We start from the raw sequence: 21,103 nt of genomic DNA on the forward strand, positions 1-21,103 counted from the left end.
GATATCCCATCTGATGTAAAAAGAAAATGAAATCAATAAAGAGAGTCTGATCCTCAGTAGTAGCAGCACCAGGTAAGATCCTCACCTCAATTAATTTCTTCCCTTAATTATATATGATCTTGTGGGCACACGAGCTTATGTAACACTATCACAGACATCCTGTGTAAATAACTCTTTACTCAAAACATTGCTTAGAGCAAAAATGGTGTGTGAATAGTGCTTTCCATGGATGTCATAGTATGTTGGTCCATCAGGATTGGAAGCAATTCAGTTCCGGCTACTCTTTCTGCTACTTATGATGAAGGTTGCACTTCTTCAATAGCTTTTAGGGGGTTCTAGCATTTCTTTGTGCCACTTCGTCCTGTTGTATCAGCACTTTAATGCTCTCCTAGACAATGATGGATGAGTAAACCTGTGGTGGAGTTACAGTAATGGTCTGAGTTCCTCTCTTTCCTGCTCTCTGACCTCAGTGTGCCGTCTGTTTTCTTAGCAGTAGCAGAATAAAGTGAACATGTGCCCGACTATCCCTGTGACAGAAGGAATGTGATGTTTCCACACTGTAAATGAATGGCTGGTTATAAAATACTTACTGCCCTGTCAGCATTTAGGAACTGCTCATGTCTGCAGTATCGGAGATGCCCTGTGCATCTGGTTGGAGATGAGCTGGTTGGATATGCTTACAAAAGATAGGAAGGGGGGGGAAAAATAAATCCATACACCGGCTTTCTTTTTTACTGAATAACACTTTTTTTCAGTCTATTTAACAAAATAGTTTTGTCTTCATAAATAATACACGTTTTTAATCCTTTTTCTAACTCTGAATTCAGAATACACATTAAACGCTTTGAGATATGTACATGTTTATACATTAGGAAGGGCACCTGGGCTTTGTACTGTCCCATAAAATAAGAGTAATATTAATAATAATAATAATTCTTAATCTTAAATAATAGCACTGTGTTAAATGATATATAATCATTGAGTAAAATGAGTTTTAAATGAATAGTTCACAGAAAAATGGAAATTCTGTCATCATTTACTCACTCTTTCAAACCTTTACAGCTTTTTTTGTTTCTCACACAAAGTTGGTTTATGGCTATGAGACTTGGAATATTGCGCACAAATCATGGCCTCGCTTTTATTTTGGTTTGGGGTCCTTTTGAAGCTTCAGCTCCTCATTCATTGTAATTGCATGGAAATGAAAATGAATACAATTCTTTAATTTGTCCTTTTATGCTCCACAGAAGAAAGTCATACAACTTTGCAACAACATGAGGGTGAGTAAATGATGACAAAATTGTCTTTTTTTGTTTTGGGTGAACTGTCCCTTTAAGCGTAATGACCCTCAGTGCCCGTCAGTAAGAAAAGCTGATTGTTTAACAGTATTTTTTTCCTCTTCCATTAGAGATGCAGTTTGTTTGTTTTCAGGCACAAGTTCATATAACAGTTTTGTTTAGAAAAAAGAACAATCTTTCACAGCTTCCAGCTACAGTTAGTCAGTGTCTCAAAAAAAGAGCAATGGTTCACCTTTACAAAAAACTGACAGTGAATTGTAGAGACATTGACAGACATTGAAGGCCATGTGCACAAAGAATCAGGTCTTTCTAGAAGCATGATGCAGAACACAATTTCTTCACGGATGAAGCCGGTCTTTCCTTCAGTGGATGTACTGTAGCTTGTTATGAATCAGGAAAAAAGACGCTATGAAAAAGTACAAATGAGATGTATTCCACGTCATCAGGCCTGGTCATTGTGAATTCCATGTGATTGTCAAAAGAGAACAGTGGGGGGAAAATCATACATGAGGACAGATGGGAGTTTTAAGTGCCACAGCTGACTTTCAGTCAATAAATAATCAATAAATGCCAGTTTCACTGATATCTCTCATTATCATGTCCCATGATGTGCAATATGCTGCCAAAACAATGAACATCTGTCCAGTTTAATGAACATTTAGGGTTAATATATAAAAAAGAAACACTGTTTTATCTCATACAACAATTCCAGGACACATTTAGTTTCAGTAGCTGCTGAGACTTTGATTATATTAAGGTGACTCTCACACAAATTGTAAAAAGAACATTTCCAGGTCAAATTTCACCACAAAATCAAGAGAAAGATTTTGCATAAAGAACATCAAACCTATTTTTAGCACCATTAAGATTTGTATTGTCGTTTTAAGGCAATTTTATCATTTTTTACAATATTATTTTGTCAATTAAGCAAATTCCTTCCCTAAATTCTTATTACCATAATGAAAAAAGAGAAAAATCTAATTTTCATTATGTTGATTAAAAAAGAAGACTTAACTTTCAATATTTATACTTAATGGTAGAATTAATAGTAGCATTAAATAATGCTAATATAATAAGATTCAATGTTGAGAATAATAGAATGGGAATTACTGTTAAGTGTAAAGTATTTGTTGTGGGATTTTGTGATGGGAACTAAAATACAGGTTTATAGTGTTTGTTTGTAGCTAAAAGTTTTGTTTTATTTACCAGTATTTTACATATTTCTGAATGTAATAAAATGTGACTTACTGTATACATCGGTGTGACTTATCTTCTTTTTTTTTTCCTCAACAATGAAGCTTTGACCCGGTGCCACTTAAGGCCGGGACACACCAACCCGACGTCAAAGAACTAGCGGCAACGTAAGCCAACGGTGTTGTCGCCTCACGTCAGCTGCGTCGGGGAAAAAATATGTGCTTGAACACACCGAAAGAACTTCAGCCGACTGTCAACTAGCATGCGCATTCTGCGCCTGCGTATAAGGAGATAACTGTCTATTTAAGCAGATATATTTGTCTATATTCGTCATTCAAAAAGGGAAATCGAAACTAAGATGTATACAAACCATAAACAAAGCAGCGCTTGCTTACCGTTTTGAATATCAATCATGCTGATCACGTTTATTCCACTCCGCTCATGTTATTATGAAAACATTACTGCATTCAAGTGCTCAGGTAAGATTAAGTAAAATTAGAACAACCTTCTGTCTGTGCTGTCATGACTTATTTGCTTGCTTGCTTTCATAACTTTTGCTTATATTCTCGTGAACTGACTCGTTTGCTATACTGAACAGCCAATCAGAGTTATCTCTCTGATGGCCCGATGCCGATTCAACATGTCGAATCGGCCGAAAAAAAGCAGATGAGGACCAACTTCAGCCGGCGGTGTGGAATACACTGAGAAAACTTAGTCTGCCGACACACAAACTGCCCGACGGCCGACCGTCAGCTTGGTGTGTTCCGGGCTTTAGGCCATGTTTACACTAGTGGGTTTTCGTTTTAAAATGGCATTTTAAAATGAAAACGATCCTTGTCTACACTGGCGTTTCCACAGCGTTTCAGAAACGATCTCCGTCTACACTACACAACCGAAAAAGCATATCAAATGACCGTTCATGCACACTGGGTATGCGCATTCAAGTGGTTCAAGGTTCGAAAACACCGGCATAGTGTAAACGACAGGCGTAACCAGAGCAAAAGTTATGCATTTTAAAATGAAAACGCAATAGTGTAAACAGGGCCTTATAGTTGACTTATTTTCCAGAAAATATGGTACATACAAATAAAAAAACCTTCAAAAGTAATATGTCCCAATGGGTTACAGAAAATTTGGTGCATGTAAAGGTACTTAAAAAATGCCACAATGCAAACAAATCTTTCATGATCCCAAAATAGGCATAATTTTCACAGTGCAATTTTTGATTTTTAGGGTGAAATGTGATCTGGACATATTTTTGTGAGATTTACCCATTAATGATTGTTTTGTTTAGTTTTTACAGCCATTTATCATGACATTGTAATCTGTGATTGAATAATAATTGAATGACACAGCTCATGTTGAAGTAAATGTCATAGTTTTGGTGCTACAGAAGATGTATCAGTCTTGAACTACAGCAGAGGGCAGTTTAGCTCAGAAATCCTCGTCTAGTCAGTGATTTTAGAAAGGCAAGCGCCTTGCGCCCATTGGGATGGGCAGGCTTAGGACAAAAAGAAAAACAGAAGCCATGGAAACTAAAAGATCGCCCGCTCGCATAAGCCTAAGCTTTGCTTGTAGCTGTGGGTCATGTTTGGTGCTTAGTGCTTCACAGTCTCACTCATGACAGCTTGTGTACTCATCTGCACGCTCTGTTGTTTTAGTATCACCCTGTCACTGTGTTAGATGATGCTACACAACATCTGTTTTTTTATATGCTCAGAGCTGTAATAAATGTCCAGTGTAAAAAAGACCCAAGGGACTGTTTAATAATCATTTGTCATCTGCTGTATGTCATTTATAGAGTTTTACGGTTCATTATTTCAATTGAGACCTAATGATTTGCTGACTTATTGGACAAGCCTTGGCTTCTACTTTGAGCAATATAGAGACAAGAGACCCCAAAGATGAAGTAAAAGGCAGTGGGGAAATATATATTTATATCTAGCACAATATATATATATATATATATATATATATATATATATATATATATATATATATATATATATATATATATATATATATATATATATAATATATATATATATATATATATATATATAATCTAGTACCTTTGGCGGTCACGCTATTGCATTCATTGTCGTCTCATTACCAAATCTGCAGATCTGTTATTAAGTAGCTCATCCATCAGTGCTTAGAAACAGAGTCCAAAAGGTTAAAGGCATTGAATTCTCTTGGAGGGGAAAAATACCTATGATAAATCACAGGTGCTTGGTGAAGTTCCTATTGAATTAATGACTGGTATTCATCATTGAGGAAAAAAAAAGAAAGAAAGAAGGGGAATCAGGGAAGTGGGTGCCTGTTTTAAAGGGGGTCTATAAGCTATGCATTAGTTAAACCTGAATGATGGTCGTTGCTGTAACATTGTGCTGTATTAGGTCTCTGCACAGATGTGTTATGACGATACAGAAAAATCTTCAGCGAATGTGGGCTGAAAGCGGCTCAGAGTCTGTCTAGAGGTTCTTATTGGTTTAAGTGCTTCTCAAAGTGCAGTTGATCAACATCTTCCTTCTAAGCTGCAAGCGAAATTGCCGTGAGCCGAGGTTACGGATGCGCTGAAGATCAAAAGAAGTGGTTATGAACGTGGCTTTGAAGCACCAGACTGTATGCAGATTCCTTCCTTTGTTTTAGCCCTCTGCATGCTGGGCTGTGTGTCTGCCGGGCAGTACCACAGAGGGCAGAGGCGGATAATTTATCACTGCATATTGCCTGATTAAGGAAAATTAAAGTAGGCTGCTGTGGGCTGGCTAATTGCTTAGATAACAAGTTCAAGCTGCTAGATTTTAGGAATGCGTGTTTGTTTGGGCTTGGGAGAGAAAAACAAGGGTTTTGCAAACAGATGAGAGAACTGCATTACGGTAGAGATTGGTTAGAGGACACTTTCCACGAATAGGGTACAATTTATTGCCACATTTATTTAACAAATGATGAATGAAAGGAAGTGTTTAACCTTCAAGAAAGCAGAGGTTAAAACTAAATATTTAGGAGCTGTTTTATTTAATGTATTTATTTTTTTATGAGATTTTGTCATTAGGATGTGCCTAAATTGTTTAAACTCTGATTTTGTTATTGTCTTTGAATAGCGTATTAGTTATTATATACACTGTATTTTTAGATATAATATAATATAATACAGTGTATATAATAAGTTCAAGCTGCAAGACTTTAGGAAAGTGTGTTTGTTTGGGCTTGGGATAAAACTGATTGGAAAAAACTGATTTTGCAAACTGATTGGAAGACTGCATAATGATATATATGTGGGGTCGGTTGGGGTCGGTAAGTCTGTTATGCTCACCAAAGCTGCAGTTAATTGATCAAAAATAAAGTAATATATTATGAAATATTATTACAATTAAAAATAATGGTTTTCTTTTTGAATATATTTTAAACTGTAATTTATTCCTGTGACGCAAAGCTGAATTTTCTAGGGATGCACCGATATGAAAATTTTGACCGATACCGATAACCGATAATTCTTTATATTTGAAGGCCGATAACCGATACATTGGCCGATAAATCTAAATCCAAATTTTTATATAATTTTTAAGAGCCTGATTACAAAAACAAAAGTTTCACCATTAAAAGCCATGTCCCAAGCACACAATTATAATGTTCATATTATAATTTTATGTAATATGACAGACTTGCGCTGCACATGTTGCACTTAACTGTATTTTCCTTTCTGAAGTGACTTCAATCATATTTCAAGCAATTCAAAGCCATCATAGTGAACGGTGTGCATCTGAAGTGTTTCAGCTGAAGGAAATAATCCATTATTTATCGGTTTTGATATATAAGATAATTTGGCCGATAACGATAACATTCAGAATGAACATATATTGGCCGATACCGATATGGTGGCCGATATATCGTGCATCCCTAGAATTTTCAGCATCATTACTCCAGTCTTCAGTGTCACATGATTCTTCAGAAATCATTCTAATATGTTGATTTGCGGCTCAAGAAAAATTACTTATCAATGTTAAAAAAAATGTGGAAATATTTTTTTTTATATAATTCTATGAATAGAAGTTTCAAAAGAACAACAGTTATTAGAAATAGAAATCTTTTGTAACATTATAAATGTCTTTACTGTCACTTTTGATCAATTTAATGCATCCTTGCTGTATTAATTTATTTAAAAAAAATCTTACTATATAATAATATAGTCATGTAAACTATTATTATTATTATTATTATTATATTATATAAAATATTTATGCCTCTAATGTTTAACATCATAGGATGCAAAAGTGTACCCTATTAATGGAAAGTGTTTCCCACCTATACCACTGAATCCATTCTCATATGAATGAAGCAATAAAATAATTTCCCTGAACAATCACTGAATCATCTTCACTTCTCAGCCGTGTTTCTCTTGGGCCATTTTCCAATTATGTGGTGTAGATCTACCTTATTCCCTCTTGTTCCATTAATTAGACAATTAAAATCAAACTTGTCATTAATCATGTTTCTTAATGAACAAGTTCATACCCCCTAGTAATACTACCACTAAATATCACTCACACTCAACAAATGTGGGAACACAGAGGCTCGTACAGGACTAGTGGAGGTGTGGTTTTGTGTATGTAATGCTGTAATGTTTGCTGTGCTTCAGTATCTCACTGTAAGCTCAGACGAAAATAATCAGCTTTATCTTCGAAGGACTGAGGTGCTATTTTAGGTTTAAATGTTCTCATTGAGCACTCAAGGTCTCGTGAAATATACAAACACTGTGTTTAAGCAGCATAAGCAACTAATAAAACTAGTGGGTGAATCGCATGAAACCAGTCAAGAACATGTCCAGATCATATTTCACTCCAAATCAAATGAACAAAATAAGAAATTGTATTTTGCCTAAAGAAAATGAAGCTTGTTTAAGGACTGTTAAGGTATTTTAACACTTAAGCACATTTAACCTTAAATTGTCATTACGGCAATGCAAAAAAATCTTCATTCTCATTATTGTATTGTACTGTAATTCTTATTAATGTAATGGGATTTTTTTTTTTTTTAAATCTTTGTTGTAAAGTGATACTTTAATTTATGATTTAAATGTTTCATTATTTTATTTTTTAAAATTAATATTATTTTGAGGTTTTAATATTTAATAATTTGATATTTTAATATTTATTAATACAGTAAAAATAATCTAAATAAAATCTCTGTGAATAATGGCAATAAAAAAAACTGAAATAAAACATTTGGATGCATTAAAGATTAAAGTAATTTTGGTGGAAATATAAAATGAGAATTGCGATGGGGTCATTTTTATGAAAAAAGTAAAAATGCAAAAAAAAAAAAAAAAAAGTCAATAATCAAAATTTGTAAATTTTCATTAGTGAGAATCTAATGAAAATCCCAATGAATATTGGCAATTACAAAAAAAAAAAAAAAAAAGTGTCAATCCTAAAAATTCTAAAATAAACTATTTTCTTTATGTGACGTACCATTTCTTATTTTATTTCTTTTGATTTTGGAGTGAAATATTTTCATGAGGTTCACCCTAGTATAAACTCATCGCAGGAGAAAAATGTGTTCTCAGTGAAAGACAAACTGTTATGATTCTGCCAAGGACTTTTATGTATGTGTGTGTTTGAGTGTACAGTATGTATGTGAGTCCATGTCCATGTATCGCAGCTTGTCCAGCCGTCTCAGTTTGCCAGAGGAATTGTGCTCCTGCCAGTCAGTCTCTCGCTGTCAAAAGGTGGGCCGTCCCCTGTGCTGACAGCCGTGCCGCACATCGGTGTCCCTCCCTTCAGCTCCGGAGGGTTTCTATGACGACGTCTGACCGTTGAGGCACTCCCGCCGCAAGCACTGCGCAGGCTTCCACCAGTCCCCGCTGTGGCACCGACAGATGGTGCAGTCGTCCACCTTCACTTCAATGCCAGCTGGGATGATTGTGGTTCCAGCGAAGCAATTTGGACCTGTCACATGGGGAAAAGGAGGAGATTTTAAGGAAGGAGGAATGAGCGAGAGCTCACAGGAGCCTCTTTTGGAGGGAATGCCAGAGTGACTCAAAGGGAGTTTCGAAAGCGGAACAGACATGTGGATGTTTTTCACGGGCATGCACCGATGGGCTTGTTTTTGTAACACTAAAGCTCTTTTGCTCCTCTTTCTTCCTCTCTTTTTTCCTCTCTAATTCTCCCTCTCACACACCCATCCTCTCACTGGGATGCTTTGCATTCTAATGCGCCACAAGCTGCAGGGGCTGCTGAACAGCCATGCTGGCAGTATGTGTGATCTGAGCATGCTCCACTCATTATTCTCTTCTATTGTGGCCTTGTAGACCATTGTAGACCAGGAGCTATGCAGGAAAACAAAAAGCCATTGAATTAATTATATGATACACTGATTAATCAATCAAATTTGTATGAATCACTAAATTTATAATCGAGGTCACCTCATTCTTTTAAAGCATGTTGTAGACAGATTAACGTATTGTAATTTCTATTCATCAAAGAATCCTGAAATGAATAAATCACAATTTCCACAAAAATATTAAGCAACACAACTGTTTTCAACTTTGATAATATTAAGAAATGTTTCTTGGGCACCTAATCATCATATTGGAATGATTTTTGAAGGATCATGTGACACTGAATACTGGAGAAATAATGGTGAAAATTCAGCTTTGCCATCACAGGAATAAATTGCAATTTGAAATTTATTCAAATAGAAAACAAAATATTATGCAATAATATTTCAGAATATTACTGTATTTTTTTTATCAATTAAATGCAATTGGTGAGCATAACAGACTTACTGACTTATTTTAAATTGTAATATTTCACTATATATATTTTTTTTTTTTACTGTATTTTTGATCAAGTAATTGCAGCTTGCGTTAGGACTGCTTTTACATGCCATTTTAAAAGAAAAAAATATTGCTTTGGTCTGTCTAAAATCAAATTATAAATTTTTTTTTTTTAATGTAAACACTTAATATTTACTTAAAAAAGCCCCCAAAGGAAGATAAATAAAATACTAACCATTTTTATTGGTGGCATATGGTATTTAAACATTTCCTTAAGACACCCACACGCTACAAGATAAACGGGCCAATTTTGGGCCCAATTCTCCCCTTTTAACAATCCTAAATAAAGTCCTGATTATCTTGATGGTTCTACAGATCATCTTATCAGATTGTCCAGTGGTGTGATCATGTGTGTTAAAGGATTAGTTCACTTTCAAATGAAATTAACCCAAGCTTTACTCACTCTCAAGCCATCCTAGGTGTATATGACTTTCTTCTTTCAGATAAACACAATCGGAGATTTATTAATAAATATCCTGACGCATCCGAGCTTTATAATGGCAGGGAACAGGGGTCATGAGTATGAGTTGAAGAAAGTGCTTCCATCCACATCCATCCATCATAAACATACACCACACGGCTCCGAGGGGTTAATAAAGTCCTTCTGAAGTGAAGCGTAATTTTTATTTGAAAGTGAACTAATCATTATGTCACTATTCAACATGTTGGATATTTACGATTTGGGATTGGTGCATCCTCAAAGTTCTTCAGATATCCTGTCGTGTGGGGGGAACCCTGAGAACAAACATGCACACACTCTGTAGATTGTCACATGGAATGAAACGATACCCAATCAGAAAGCAAGCTGACGGAAGCATAACACAACTTCATCCAAACCTTTTTCTTTCTTTTTTCCAGCGAATTTTCTGTAAAAAGCAGTCCAAACATTGCCATTTCTTCTTGCCCGTCATCCAGCATGCTTGTTTACTCTAAAGTCACGTTTGACCGCAAGAGATTTTGCGAGATTTCTCGTGTCGGGACTCTGGTTGTTTGTGAATGGAATCTGTTAGTGTGCGGTGTGCTGCCCTGGTCACATCATGGCACTCCACACACTATAGGAACACAACTGTTAAATCTATATTTTTTTTTTTTATTGCCATTGACCACATAATGCTCTGATTGACCATTCGAAATCAAATATTCCAAATAGCTGAATAAGAAATTATATAAAACAATGCAGATTTTCATTTGGTCAGCTGAACCAAAAAAACTTTACATGCAGTGTTTTTCAATTCCAAGGGTCTACTATGATCATCATTTACAAGAAGAGTTTAATTTTTTTGCAGTTCCTCCATTCCTTTCCCTCAATGAGCAAATATTAATGACCTGCTGTGGATTAAACCCCAAGCAGTTGGTATAATTGCTCAGCAAATATCGTTGCATTTATGTCCATATTTACCCATGTAAATTAGCAATGATCATTTCTAAATGATAGCAAATCAAAAGTGGAATAGACCAGCTCAATCTGCAGAATTAATTTCTGTGATGAGTTTGTGGTAGCTCAGACACATTTGTCTGAATGTTTCTGAAGATTATTTTGTTTGTGCTTTGCAATTGACAAAGGCATCAAGTTCTCTTAAAGGCAGGATTCTTGTAGCCTCTATATTGCGCAATGCAATTACTTTATCTGTGAGTGCTGCATGTCTTTGTCTTTATACTGTTTCTGTTACAGCACTTGACCTCTGGTGACCTCAAGGGGGACTGATGCTGCAATCATATGTTACCATGGAACAAAATCTATAACAGCTGTCAAGGTATGTCACATTTGCTCTTCAATGTATGAATGTAGTGGAGTCTAGTTTAATCCAATGTAAGTTCCATTAAATATTAATCTTGTATATTAGCTTATGGATGTACATTCAGGCTACAATGTGCATACTTAGTCTTATGTTAGTGATGTTTTCATAGATACATATTTTATGAACAAATTAGACATCAGCATAATTGTTAAACCCAGATCCCTGTGGGGACACATAGTTCTTTTGAGATAATTGTACTAGTGTAGTAAATAAGATTATTGTGTATTTAAAGTGGTGTAACAGAATACCTGCAGTGTAAAATGTAGGCGTGTGATAACTGCAGCGCAAACTTTTATTATTTGTTTATTTTTTGGTGGTTGGGATCAGATTGGAGATTCAGGCTAGGAGTGTGTTAAACAAGATACAAGATACTCAGTGTTTATCCACTTGCTTTGCTGAGCTCTCACTTGCATATTATTGTAAATTATTAACAAGCATCTTTAGGGTTGACTTTGAGCAGTGTTGTGGTTCTGTTGATCTGTTAAGTATTACATAATATTTTTTGCACATTTGCCCACAACAGTAATCTTATTTGACATTTATCAAGTTTAGTAACCACTGATTCAGATTGAACAAGTTTACATATTTCGCTGTTTTTTGTTTGTTTGTTTATTTCTTCCACAGAAAGCCAGTAAGCAGCATAGTTGTGCTTGTAATGTTAGATATGCTAAGGTGATCTTATTCATTTAAGATATTATATCATGTTTGGCTGTATATTATCTTAAAGGGGTCCTACTATGCTTTTTTATGTTTTCAACTTTCTTTAGTGTGTAATGTTGCTGTTTGAACATGAAAAAAGGTCTGCAAAGATTCAAAGCACAAAGTTCACTCCAAAGAGAGTTATTCTCTATATCAGTAAGCACTGAAAACGCCTCAGTCTTGAGTTTTCTTTCAGGAATGTACATGCCACGATATTCCTCATTTAAATAATTCCCACCCACGTCATATGAAAAAAAAAAAAAAAAGTGGATGAGGCCTGGTTGAGTCTCATTAGTAGTTTGTTGAAAGTCCTAGTTATGGTAAAGGGCGTGACATTTCCGAAACATGCTCAAAGTGGATGACCAATCACAACTCCCTGGTCCAGCTGGCAGCTGACCAATCAGAGCACATTGCGCGTTTCAGAAGGAGGGGCTTCATAGAGACCGGAATTGAACAGCGTTACTGACAGACTGGGAAGAGAGATGCTGCAACAGTGTAAATATGTGAAAAATAATGTGTTTCTTGAAAATTCAAGCATATAAACCTATTCTAGTAGAGCCCAAAAACAAAATCAAGACTTTGAAAAAGGGTATAATAGGTCCCCCTTTAAAGTTTCTGCACTTTAGAGACTAAAATCAGCCATTTGTGATCATAATTTGTGTGATAGCTTTATGAAAAACTAAATTATACAGGCACAAGCCACCGGTCAAATTAGGTCTTATTAAATTTTTATAATGATCTTGATCATCGATAAAGATTTAAAAAAAAAAGATTAAATCATTTTTCAGATTGAATCTTCTGGAAACAGGTTGTTTAAGATCCTCGCACTGCACTTTGTGGACATTTTCAGCTCAATTTGAACGAAGCACTGCTCTAAAACATCTTTTCTGTGGTGCCTGGAGGATCTTGAAGTGCCGGTGTTGAGCGTTTCTTTGTAAACAGCAATTTCATCTACCAGACAGAATTTTCTTTATAAACGTGGTGGCACTATTCATGATTATTTGTTAATGAGATCTGAATAAAACATCAAATTCGGCCCAACAAAAATAAGCATTTACAGAACTAACATTTCAGCATATATGTAGGGCCATTCTTGAGGACAAGCAAGTCCTTGAAAAGTACTTCTAGTTTGATGTGGCAGTATTTCCTGAAATATAGTCCTCACTCTATGTCAGTAAAAGTCAGTGGTGCTGCACATTTCAAAAAGAGTTCAAGCTTCATGACCTCCCTTTTACTGTGGGGGAAAACAACTAGATTGCATTTTAACCACATCACAGACATGTTAATAGACTTGTGATAGGGCGGAAGGGTTAGCGGTGCACAAATTGCTTTACTGCCTACAATATTCTGCATGCTCCTAAGAGACCTGAAGGAGTCTTACATGCACTCAAATATTTGATTTCCATCAGTAAAAATTATGAGCTGTTGGCAAAAGTGCAAAAGCAACTGTTCAAGGGGGGTGAAACAGAGATGCGTAACTACTAGCCTAGCCAAGAGCAGTTATTCATCATCCTATAGAAAAGAGCATCACTAGTGCAAGGACACCTTGGCCAGGTGGACAGGTACCAAACAGATAACGATAAGATCATGCTTCATGTCATTCCTTAATGACCAAGACATCTGTTTTAAGACTACTAAGAAGATCAAGTCCTTGATTACAACATCATCGCACATTGTGCATGATAAGGTTTTAAGATGCAGGTTTTTTTTTAGTTCATAATTGGCAGTTAAAACAGCTAATGTACCATACAATGGTATTTTAGTATTATTTATATACTATTATCGTATTTATTAATATTTTGAATTACAGTAGTGGCCAAAAGTGATGTCCAGCCTAGGAAGATTGATCTCCGCACCTTTTATTAAAAAATTGTTAAACTTGTTTTAAAGATTTTGTAAGCATATTGTGTAGTTGTGCTTAAAGTCAATTGTTTTATTCGTGATAACGCAGACATAATTTTTGGCCGGGCTGCCATGCAAAGAAATTATGAACACATGCAAAAACAAAAGAGAATCAAAAAATATTAATAGCTGTTTATGTTGTGGTCAATGTTTGCTTTTTCCTGTGAGCTTTTACGCATTTTCCTTTTTTTTGCCAAATAATTTAGTCATATAAATACCTTAACCAAGTTTAGTGTTTTATTCTTCCCTCATTTTTAAAATATTTAAATAATATATAAAATACTTATAGGTATATATATATATATATATATATATATATATATATATATAGATATTTATATATATCTAAATTGTAGGGTCATTAAAAATAAATATCCCCTCCAGACATCACTTTTGGCCACTACTGTAGCTATCAGTGTTGGGGAAAGTTACTTTTAAAAGTAATGCGTTACAAGATTGCGTTATTTCCTAAAAAGCAACTAATTGGGTTACTTAATTACTTTTTATGGAAAGTAATGCATTGTTACTTTTTCCCACCTGTGCTGGGCTTGCTTGTTTGTTTAAAAAAAGGTCTATTTCTGGCAAATGTAAAGGCCCTTTCACACCAAATATGAAATGAGTAAGCCTTCAGGCTAAAGGGAATGCAAATTCACGTCTGTACAGTAGAGGGCGCATCTCAAACAAATCTTTCAGCTGTGCTGCCATTCTGGATGGCAGAAAAATAGGAAAAACAAAAAACTTTGCATTTCACTGTTTTTATTCATTTTTGAGGAATATTTAACCTGTTTATGTGGAAGCGAGATGAGTAAATGTCTGCTCACATTTAGTCCTAGAACTGCAATAACCATCATGTTTACACAGCGCACACAACACCTCTGCAGCTTTACTCCTGATTTCTCTCAACATGGGGACTGGAAAGCTGTCAGTCAATACATAGGAAAACTAAGTAAAGCTTCATTTGTATAGCACCTTTTAAAAACAGTGTTTACAAAGTGTTTTACAGAAGAGGAATTCACAGAAAAAATCCATACACACAGAAATAAAAAAAATCAATAAAATATGCATGTGCACATTCACAGAAATGAAAAACATGTCTTACTTGAGTTACAAATAAGTAACTTAAGTTACTTATTTAAAAAAGTAACTGTAATGCGTAATAAGTAATTCGTTACTTTACTCGTTACTTGAAAATGTAATCTGATTATGTAACTTACATTACTTGTAATGCGTTTCCCCCAACACTGTTTATTATATTTTCAGTTTTCATTTTAAATTTAAGGTTTAGTAATTTTGTTATGCGCTTTTGTCATTTTTATTTTTTCTTTTCATTTAATATTTCTATTTAGCTTCAATTTATTTTTATTTTTAGTAAGTTTAGTACTTAAATTTTTTTCAAGTTTTTCATCAAATATTTATATTTTATTTTATCCTTCCTAACCAGGAAGTGCAATCTCTGAATCAGATGAAGTTCACTTTACGTTCTTTTTGTTGGAATTTTCGGTCAAAAAAACATTGGTTTATTTTCACACATACTGTAATTGAAATTTGAACTATGATATGATAAACATTTTTGATGTTAAACACACATCTTGTGTATCTTCGATCTCAGATATCGAGGCTAAAAAAGAACAGAAGGCATAAAGTCACACTGACATTTCAGCGCTTATGTTGAACAGGGAATGCAAAAACCACCAAGTGATTACTTTTGTCTCCCAACAAAGTCTCTTAACAGTCTTCACACAAGTGTCTTTTTTTTAATTTATTTATTTTTTTTTATAAAAAGTCCTCTTTCAGTTCATCCAACAGTGAACTGAGTGAAAATGGCCCCAGTTCTCTTGGCAGTTGGCCTTGGTTGTACCTGACCTCAAAGGTCATTTTGGTTCACTTAAGCTGTAATTGTCCAAATGTAATTGTCACTTTCATGCAGCAAACCCTTGAGTCTTTTTTAGTAACTTATAGTGGCAAAATTGTGGAAATAAAGTGAACCTGGAGCGCTTTGCTTTTACAGCACACAAAAGAAGAGAACCAGTGGGCTTAAAGTGAACAAAACTGAGGGCACTTCCTGAGAGATGAAGTCTGTATGAAGATCTGTAAACCAAATTGCAAACCATTGTGACTGCTAAAAACACTAACATGAGTCCAGTGTATGCTTGTAGTATGTGACCACAGACAAACAGTGCATCTCCTTCACATTGAGGTATGCAGCATGTTATAGTTCATGCAATTTATTATTTTATTTTGATTAATTGTGCAGCTTTAAATTCACCTTGTTTTTCACATGTTCTTTCTACTTTCAGATCACAGTCATTATCATAGGTGAAGTTACTCTGTTGCAGTTGAGGCCCACGTCATTGCCCTCAGATTAGCTTGCAACCTACAAGCATGCAATTACTATGGTAACCACTGAAGCCACTGAGAGATAGTTGCCCACGATTGGCTCACCCACATAGAAACGTGGCCTGTTGTCTTTCCAGCAGTGCACAAACTGAGCTTAGTATTGCTGGACAAAGTTCTCGTTATCATGGGCTGGATCCAAGGCTGAATCAAGTGCCAAGGTTTAGAGGCATAATTTGGTAATTAGCAATCAGGAGCAAGCCAACACATCACTATTTCTTGAGGCTATTTTCGAGTTTTTGAGGTTCACATTCACCTCAGCAAAAAAGTACTGCATTCCTGCGAGGTTCATTAAGAGAGGCTCAGAAAGGAAGTGAAACTTCCCAGGCTTCCACATCTTTCGTTTTGACATGACATGCAAGAGTCGGATGTGAGCTATATGTTTATGGAAGGCAAGAGACGTGCTATAAAAAAATGATGCAGTCATGTCTGAATTTTGATTGACTGAGACTTGGCATTCCCAGTGTCATTGTTGATCCTCTGCCAGCTCCGTCAATGCTGGGATAAGTGTCTCTTGACATTTAACGTCTCAGTTTGTCCATGTGGAACAATCTGAGAGAGATTACATGATAGGCTGTTTAGAACAGCTCTTGACCAACGTTATTGGAATTGATTGAACTGAGATAAAGTCTCTCGAACTAATTATTTTGCCTTTCTTCATCCTAAAATTGCAACCGAATAGAGCTAAGCAAATTCTTAGATAATATATTCCCTAGATGATGTCATTTTTAAACCAAAGCATAGAAAATTCTCTCATAAAATTTTCTTACTGAAGGATAATCATAAATGTAATGGTGTAAATACTCTGTAAAGCTTTACTTTAAAGTGCTCATATCAATTTCTTCTTCTTATTATTATGTAATTTTTTCTCCCGAGGCCAACTTTTATGGCCAACATTTATAACATTGTTTGCGCCAAAGCAGTCAAAAAAAAAAAAATTATTAAAGGGTTAGTTCACCCAAAAATGAAAATAATGTCATTTATTACTCACCCTCATGCCGTTCCACACCCGTAAGACCTTCGTTCATCTTCGGAACACAAATTAAGACATTTTTGTTGAAATCCGATGGCTCAGTGAGGCCTGCATAGCCAGCAATGGCATTTCCTCTCTCAAGATCCATTAATGTACTAAAAACATATTTAAATCAGTTCATGTGAGTACAGTGGTTCAATATTAATATTATAAAGCGACGAGAATATTTTTTCATTAAGCTTCGGAGCGTTATGAATCTTTTGTGTCGAATCATGATTCGGATCGCGTGTCAAACTGCCAAACTGCTGAAATCACGTGACTTTGGCGCTCCGAACCGCTGATTCGACACAAAAGATTCACAACGCTCCAAAGCTTCATGAAGCAGTGTTTTGAAATCGGCCATCACTGTATAAGTCGTTATTTTGTTTTTTTGGCGCACCAAAAATATTCTTGTCGCTTTATAATATTAATATTGAACCACTGTACTCACATGAACTGATTTAAATATGTTTTTAGTACATTAATGGATCTTGAGAGAGGAAATGTCATTGCTGGCTATGTAGGCCTCACTGAGCCATCAGATTTCAACAAAAATATCTTATTTTTTATTTGCGTTCCTAAGATTAACGAAGGTCTTAAGGGTGTGGAACGGCATGAGGGTGAGTAATTAATGACACTATTTTCATTTTTGGGTGAACTAACCCTTTAACATTTTCCATCTTTCTGACCCTAAAGGCCTGTTCACACCAAGGATGATGACTATAAAGATAACGACAAAGATATAGTTCTAAAAATCGCTCTAAATATAAAAGAATTGCAGAGTTCACACCAGAACTATAATAGTAATGACACAGTGTAAAGATAACATTGGAATCACTTTCAGAAGGAATTTTTTTCCAGCTGATAAAAGATAAAAACATTGACAGCCAATCAGAATCCATCCTGCTTTAAAGAGCACGAGCATTTAAACCTGCAGCGTGTGCTCAGAATAAACAATGATATTGTTCGTTGGTGTGGACTCTAATATAGTTATCATTATAGTTATCTTTATAGTTATCATTCTTGGTGTGAACGAGCCTTAAGAATTAAACAAGCAGTCTTCTATGTAAACTAGGGTTGTGTGCCATCCAGAATTGAATTAGAAATGCTTTTTAAATTTCTGATTTTGAATTGAGCTAGCAAACAGCATGTAGAATTGCAATTTGAATTTGATATAACTAATTTTAAATTATTAAAAAAGTAAAGTTTGTCAATGTTTGAAATGCTACCTATAGAAATTTGTATTTGATTTACGCCACCATTCAAAAGTTTAGGCTCGGTAAGATTATTATTTTATTTTTTTTATGTTTTTGAAAGAAGTCTCTTATGCTCACCAAGGCATACAGTAAAAACAGTAAAATTGTGTATTATTGTAATTTAAAATACCATGTTTATTATTTTTAAAATGTATTTTATTCCTGTGATGGCAAAGCTGAATTTTCAGCATCATTACTCCAGTCTTTAGTGTCACATGATCTTTCAGAAATTGTCTAATATGCTGATTTGCTGTTCAATTAACATTTCTTATTAGTATACAGTAAATGTTGAAAACAGTTGTGCTGCCTTTTTTTTTTTTTAAATAGAAATATTTTATAACATCTTGAACAGAAATCTTTTATAAGTGACAGTAAATGTCATGCTTCCCTGTTGAATAAAAGTATTAATTTCTTAAAAAAATGGACCAAGGTGCAAAAACATTTCCTTTTCCAGAATGCATTACCTCTATATTTCTGATTCCCCTTCCTGTTATTCCACCTCAACTTCATGTGCTCCATGTGACCAATTCAATTTAAATTCCTGCTCAGGAATTTAAAGTGAGCCATTTCTTCAATTCTGAATTTTGCCCAACCCTGACGTAAACTTTGCATGATGAATGCATTACGTAAATGCAGTATTGGGTCAGAAGGTTTAAGTTTTGAAATATAATACATTGAACACTTTCATCTCAAAAGTATCAAGGAAAAAAATTGGATTCTTCCTGATATGACCCCTCAAAAGATCTTGGAAGCAGACTTGGTTATTTCCTCCAGGGGACGGGCTCCACCGCAGCCTCCCTAAAATGCCACCACCACAAGCTCGTCACCGTGCCCTGTCTGCCTGGATTAGTTCTCTTCCAGGCTGTAGGCGAGGTTTGTGTATCTGTGTGTGCGTATCTCTGGCTGTCTTTCTGCGCTAGTAAAGCATAAAGTCACAGCCGGTCTCTATTTAGCAACAATACCTTGCACCACACTTCTGACTGTAATGTGGATCCTGGAGAATGTAGGTCAACGTGTGCCAGAAGGGAAAAAGGAGGGAATTTCATAGATTTTAAAGTTGCACTTAGAAGATTAGATACGATTTTTCTTTACAAATCTATTTTCAAACATGTCTCCTGAGGCGCTCTAAAGAGCAGCAAGATTTCTTTAAAACTGAAGACAGGAACTCGGCTGCAATTTGCAAACTTGATGTAATTTTAGCTTGTTAAAATCTATCACTTCAACAAAAAGGTTAGCTGTCTGATACTGTCATATATTTTTACACCTGTAAAGCTTTCTTATCTAAAAGCAGATGTTCTTTCAAAACCAGTACTTAAAGATAATATTATTATAGCAGTATAGAAAAATGTTATCACGTTAAAAAAGTCACAATTTCAAGGCATTATTATTATTATCATCATTTTGATTTTGGTAAAATTTAATTTAAATGGATAGTTCACCCAAAAATGAAAATTCTGTCATTAATTACTCACCCTCAAGTTGTTCCAAACCCTTAAGACTTGTGTTCGTCTTCGGAACACAAATTAAGATATTTTTGATGAAATCTGAGAGTTTTCTGTCCCTCCATAGACAGCTACGCAACTGAAACTTTGACGCTTTAAAAAGTTCATAAAGAGATCGTAAAACTAATCCATATGAATTTAGTGGTTTAGTCCAAATTTTCTGAAGAGACTCGATCGTTTTATATGATAAACAGATTGAATTTAGGCTTTTATTCACATATAAACATTGATCAGCGAACATAAACAAGCTCAACTGAACCTGCTTGACGCGCGAAAACAAACCTTTTCTGGAAGCTCAAACGAGCTGCGTAACACGAGAATGAACCTCATTGGTTCTCACATGCGTCAAGCAAACATGCTTGAGCTTCCTTTTACCACAACTGATGTGTGTTGATGAATGTTTATATGTAAATAAAAGCCTAAAGTCAATCTGATCATCATATAAAGCGATTGTGTCTCTTCAGAAAATGTGGACTAAACCACTCAATTCATATGGATTAGTTTTACGATCTCTTCATGAACTTTTTGAAGCGTTAAAGTGTCAGTTGCATAGCTGTCTATGGAGGGACAGAAATCTCTCTGATTTCATTAAAAATATCTTAATTTGTGTTCCGAAGATAAACAAAAGTCTTACAGGTTTGGAACGACATGAGGGTGATTAATTAATGACAGAATTTTAATTTTTGGGTGAACTAACCCTTTAATATTTTCATTTGTTAATTCAGTAAAATTGGTTTAAATATTTTACATATTAAATGAATATCTGTGCATCATATTTATATTATTTATATTTATTATAAATATAACATTTAAATATTTTGTCATGCAAGCTTCTACAGGTTGCTTGGCTATAAGCACTGTACCGATCAACATTCTGTTTATCCCACTGATTCACTGAGCTTACATGTTGTGTTTATGCCTCTGTATCGGACTGACTCAGGGATATCTTATGCCCTTGGCCATCCAGTGAGCCATTGGAATCCAATAATTGTAATTTTGGAATCGGGTCCTGCTGACTATAGTGCATCAAGACACAGGAGATAGAGGAGTCCCCTTTGGCCAATTAATCCTTCTTAGCATGGTCTTAATCAATGGGACACTGTTTATCTGAACCAAATTTCCCCTGTAATTGAGCAGAGGATTGGTAATCAGAGCTTGCCTACTGGTGATACTGAGATCTAATAGAAAGTTTGAGTGGGTTTTAAACAACCT

At 35.1% G+C, this 21,103-nt stretch overlaps 1 protein-coding gene across 1 annotated transcript in view; it reads right to left on the bottom strand.

Moving 5' to 3' along the window:
* Positions 1–4,533: 4,533 nt before the first annotated feature.
* Positions 4,534–21,103, bottom strand: part of vwc2l (von Willebrand factor C domain containing 2 like) — a 35,725-nt gene continuing 19,155 nt past the window's right edge. The window contains 1 exon segment of the mRNA XM_051906897.1: positions 4,534–8,437. Within this exon segment, the coding sequence (XP_051762857.1) occupies positions 8,286–8,437 (152 nt within the window). The 3' untranslated portion in view covers positions 4,534–8,285.

This window comes from Ctenopharyngodon idella, chromosome 9, assembly GCF_019924925.1.
Source record: "Ctenopharyngodon idella isolate HZGC_01 chromosome 9, HZGC01, whole genome shotgun sequence".
NCBI classification, from domain to species: Eukaryota; Metazoa; Chordata; class Actinopteri; order Cypriniformes; family Xenocyprididae; genus Ctenopharyngodon; species Ctenopharyngodon idella.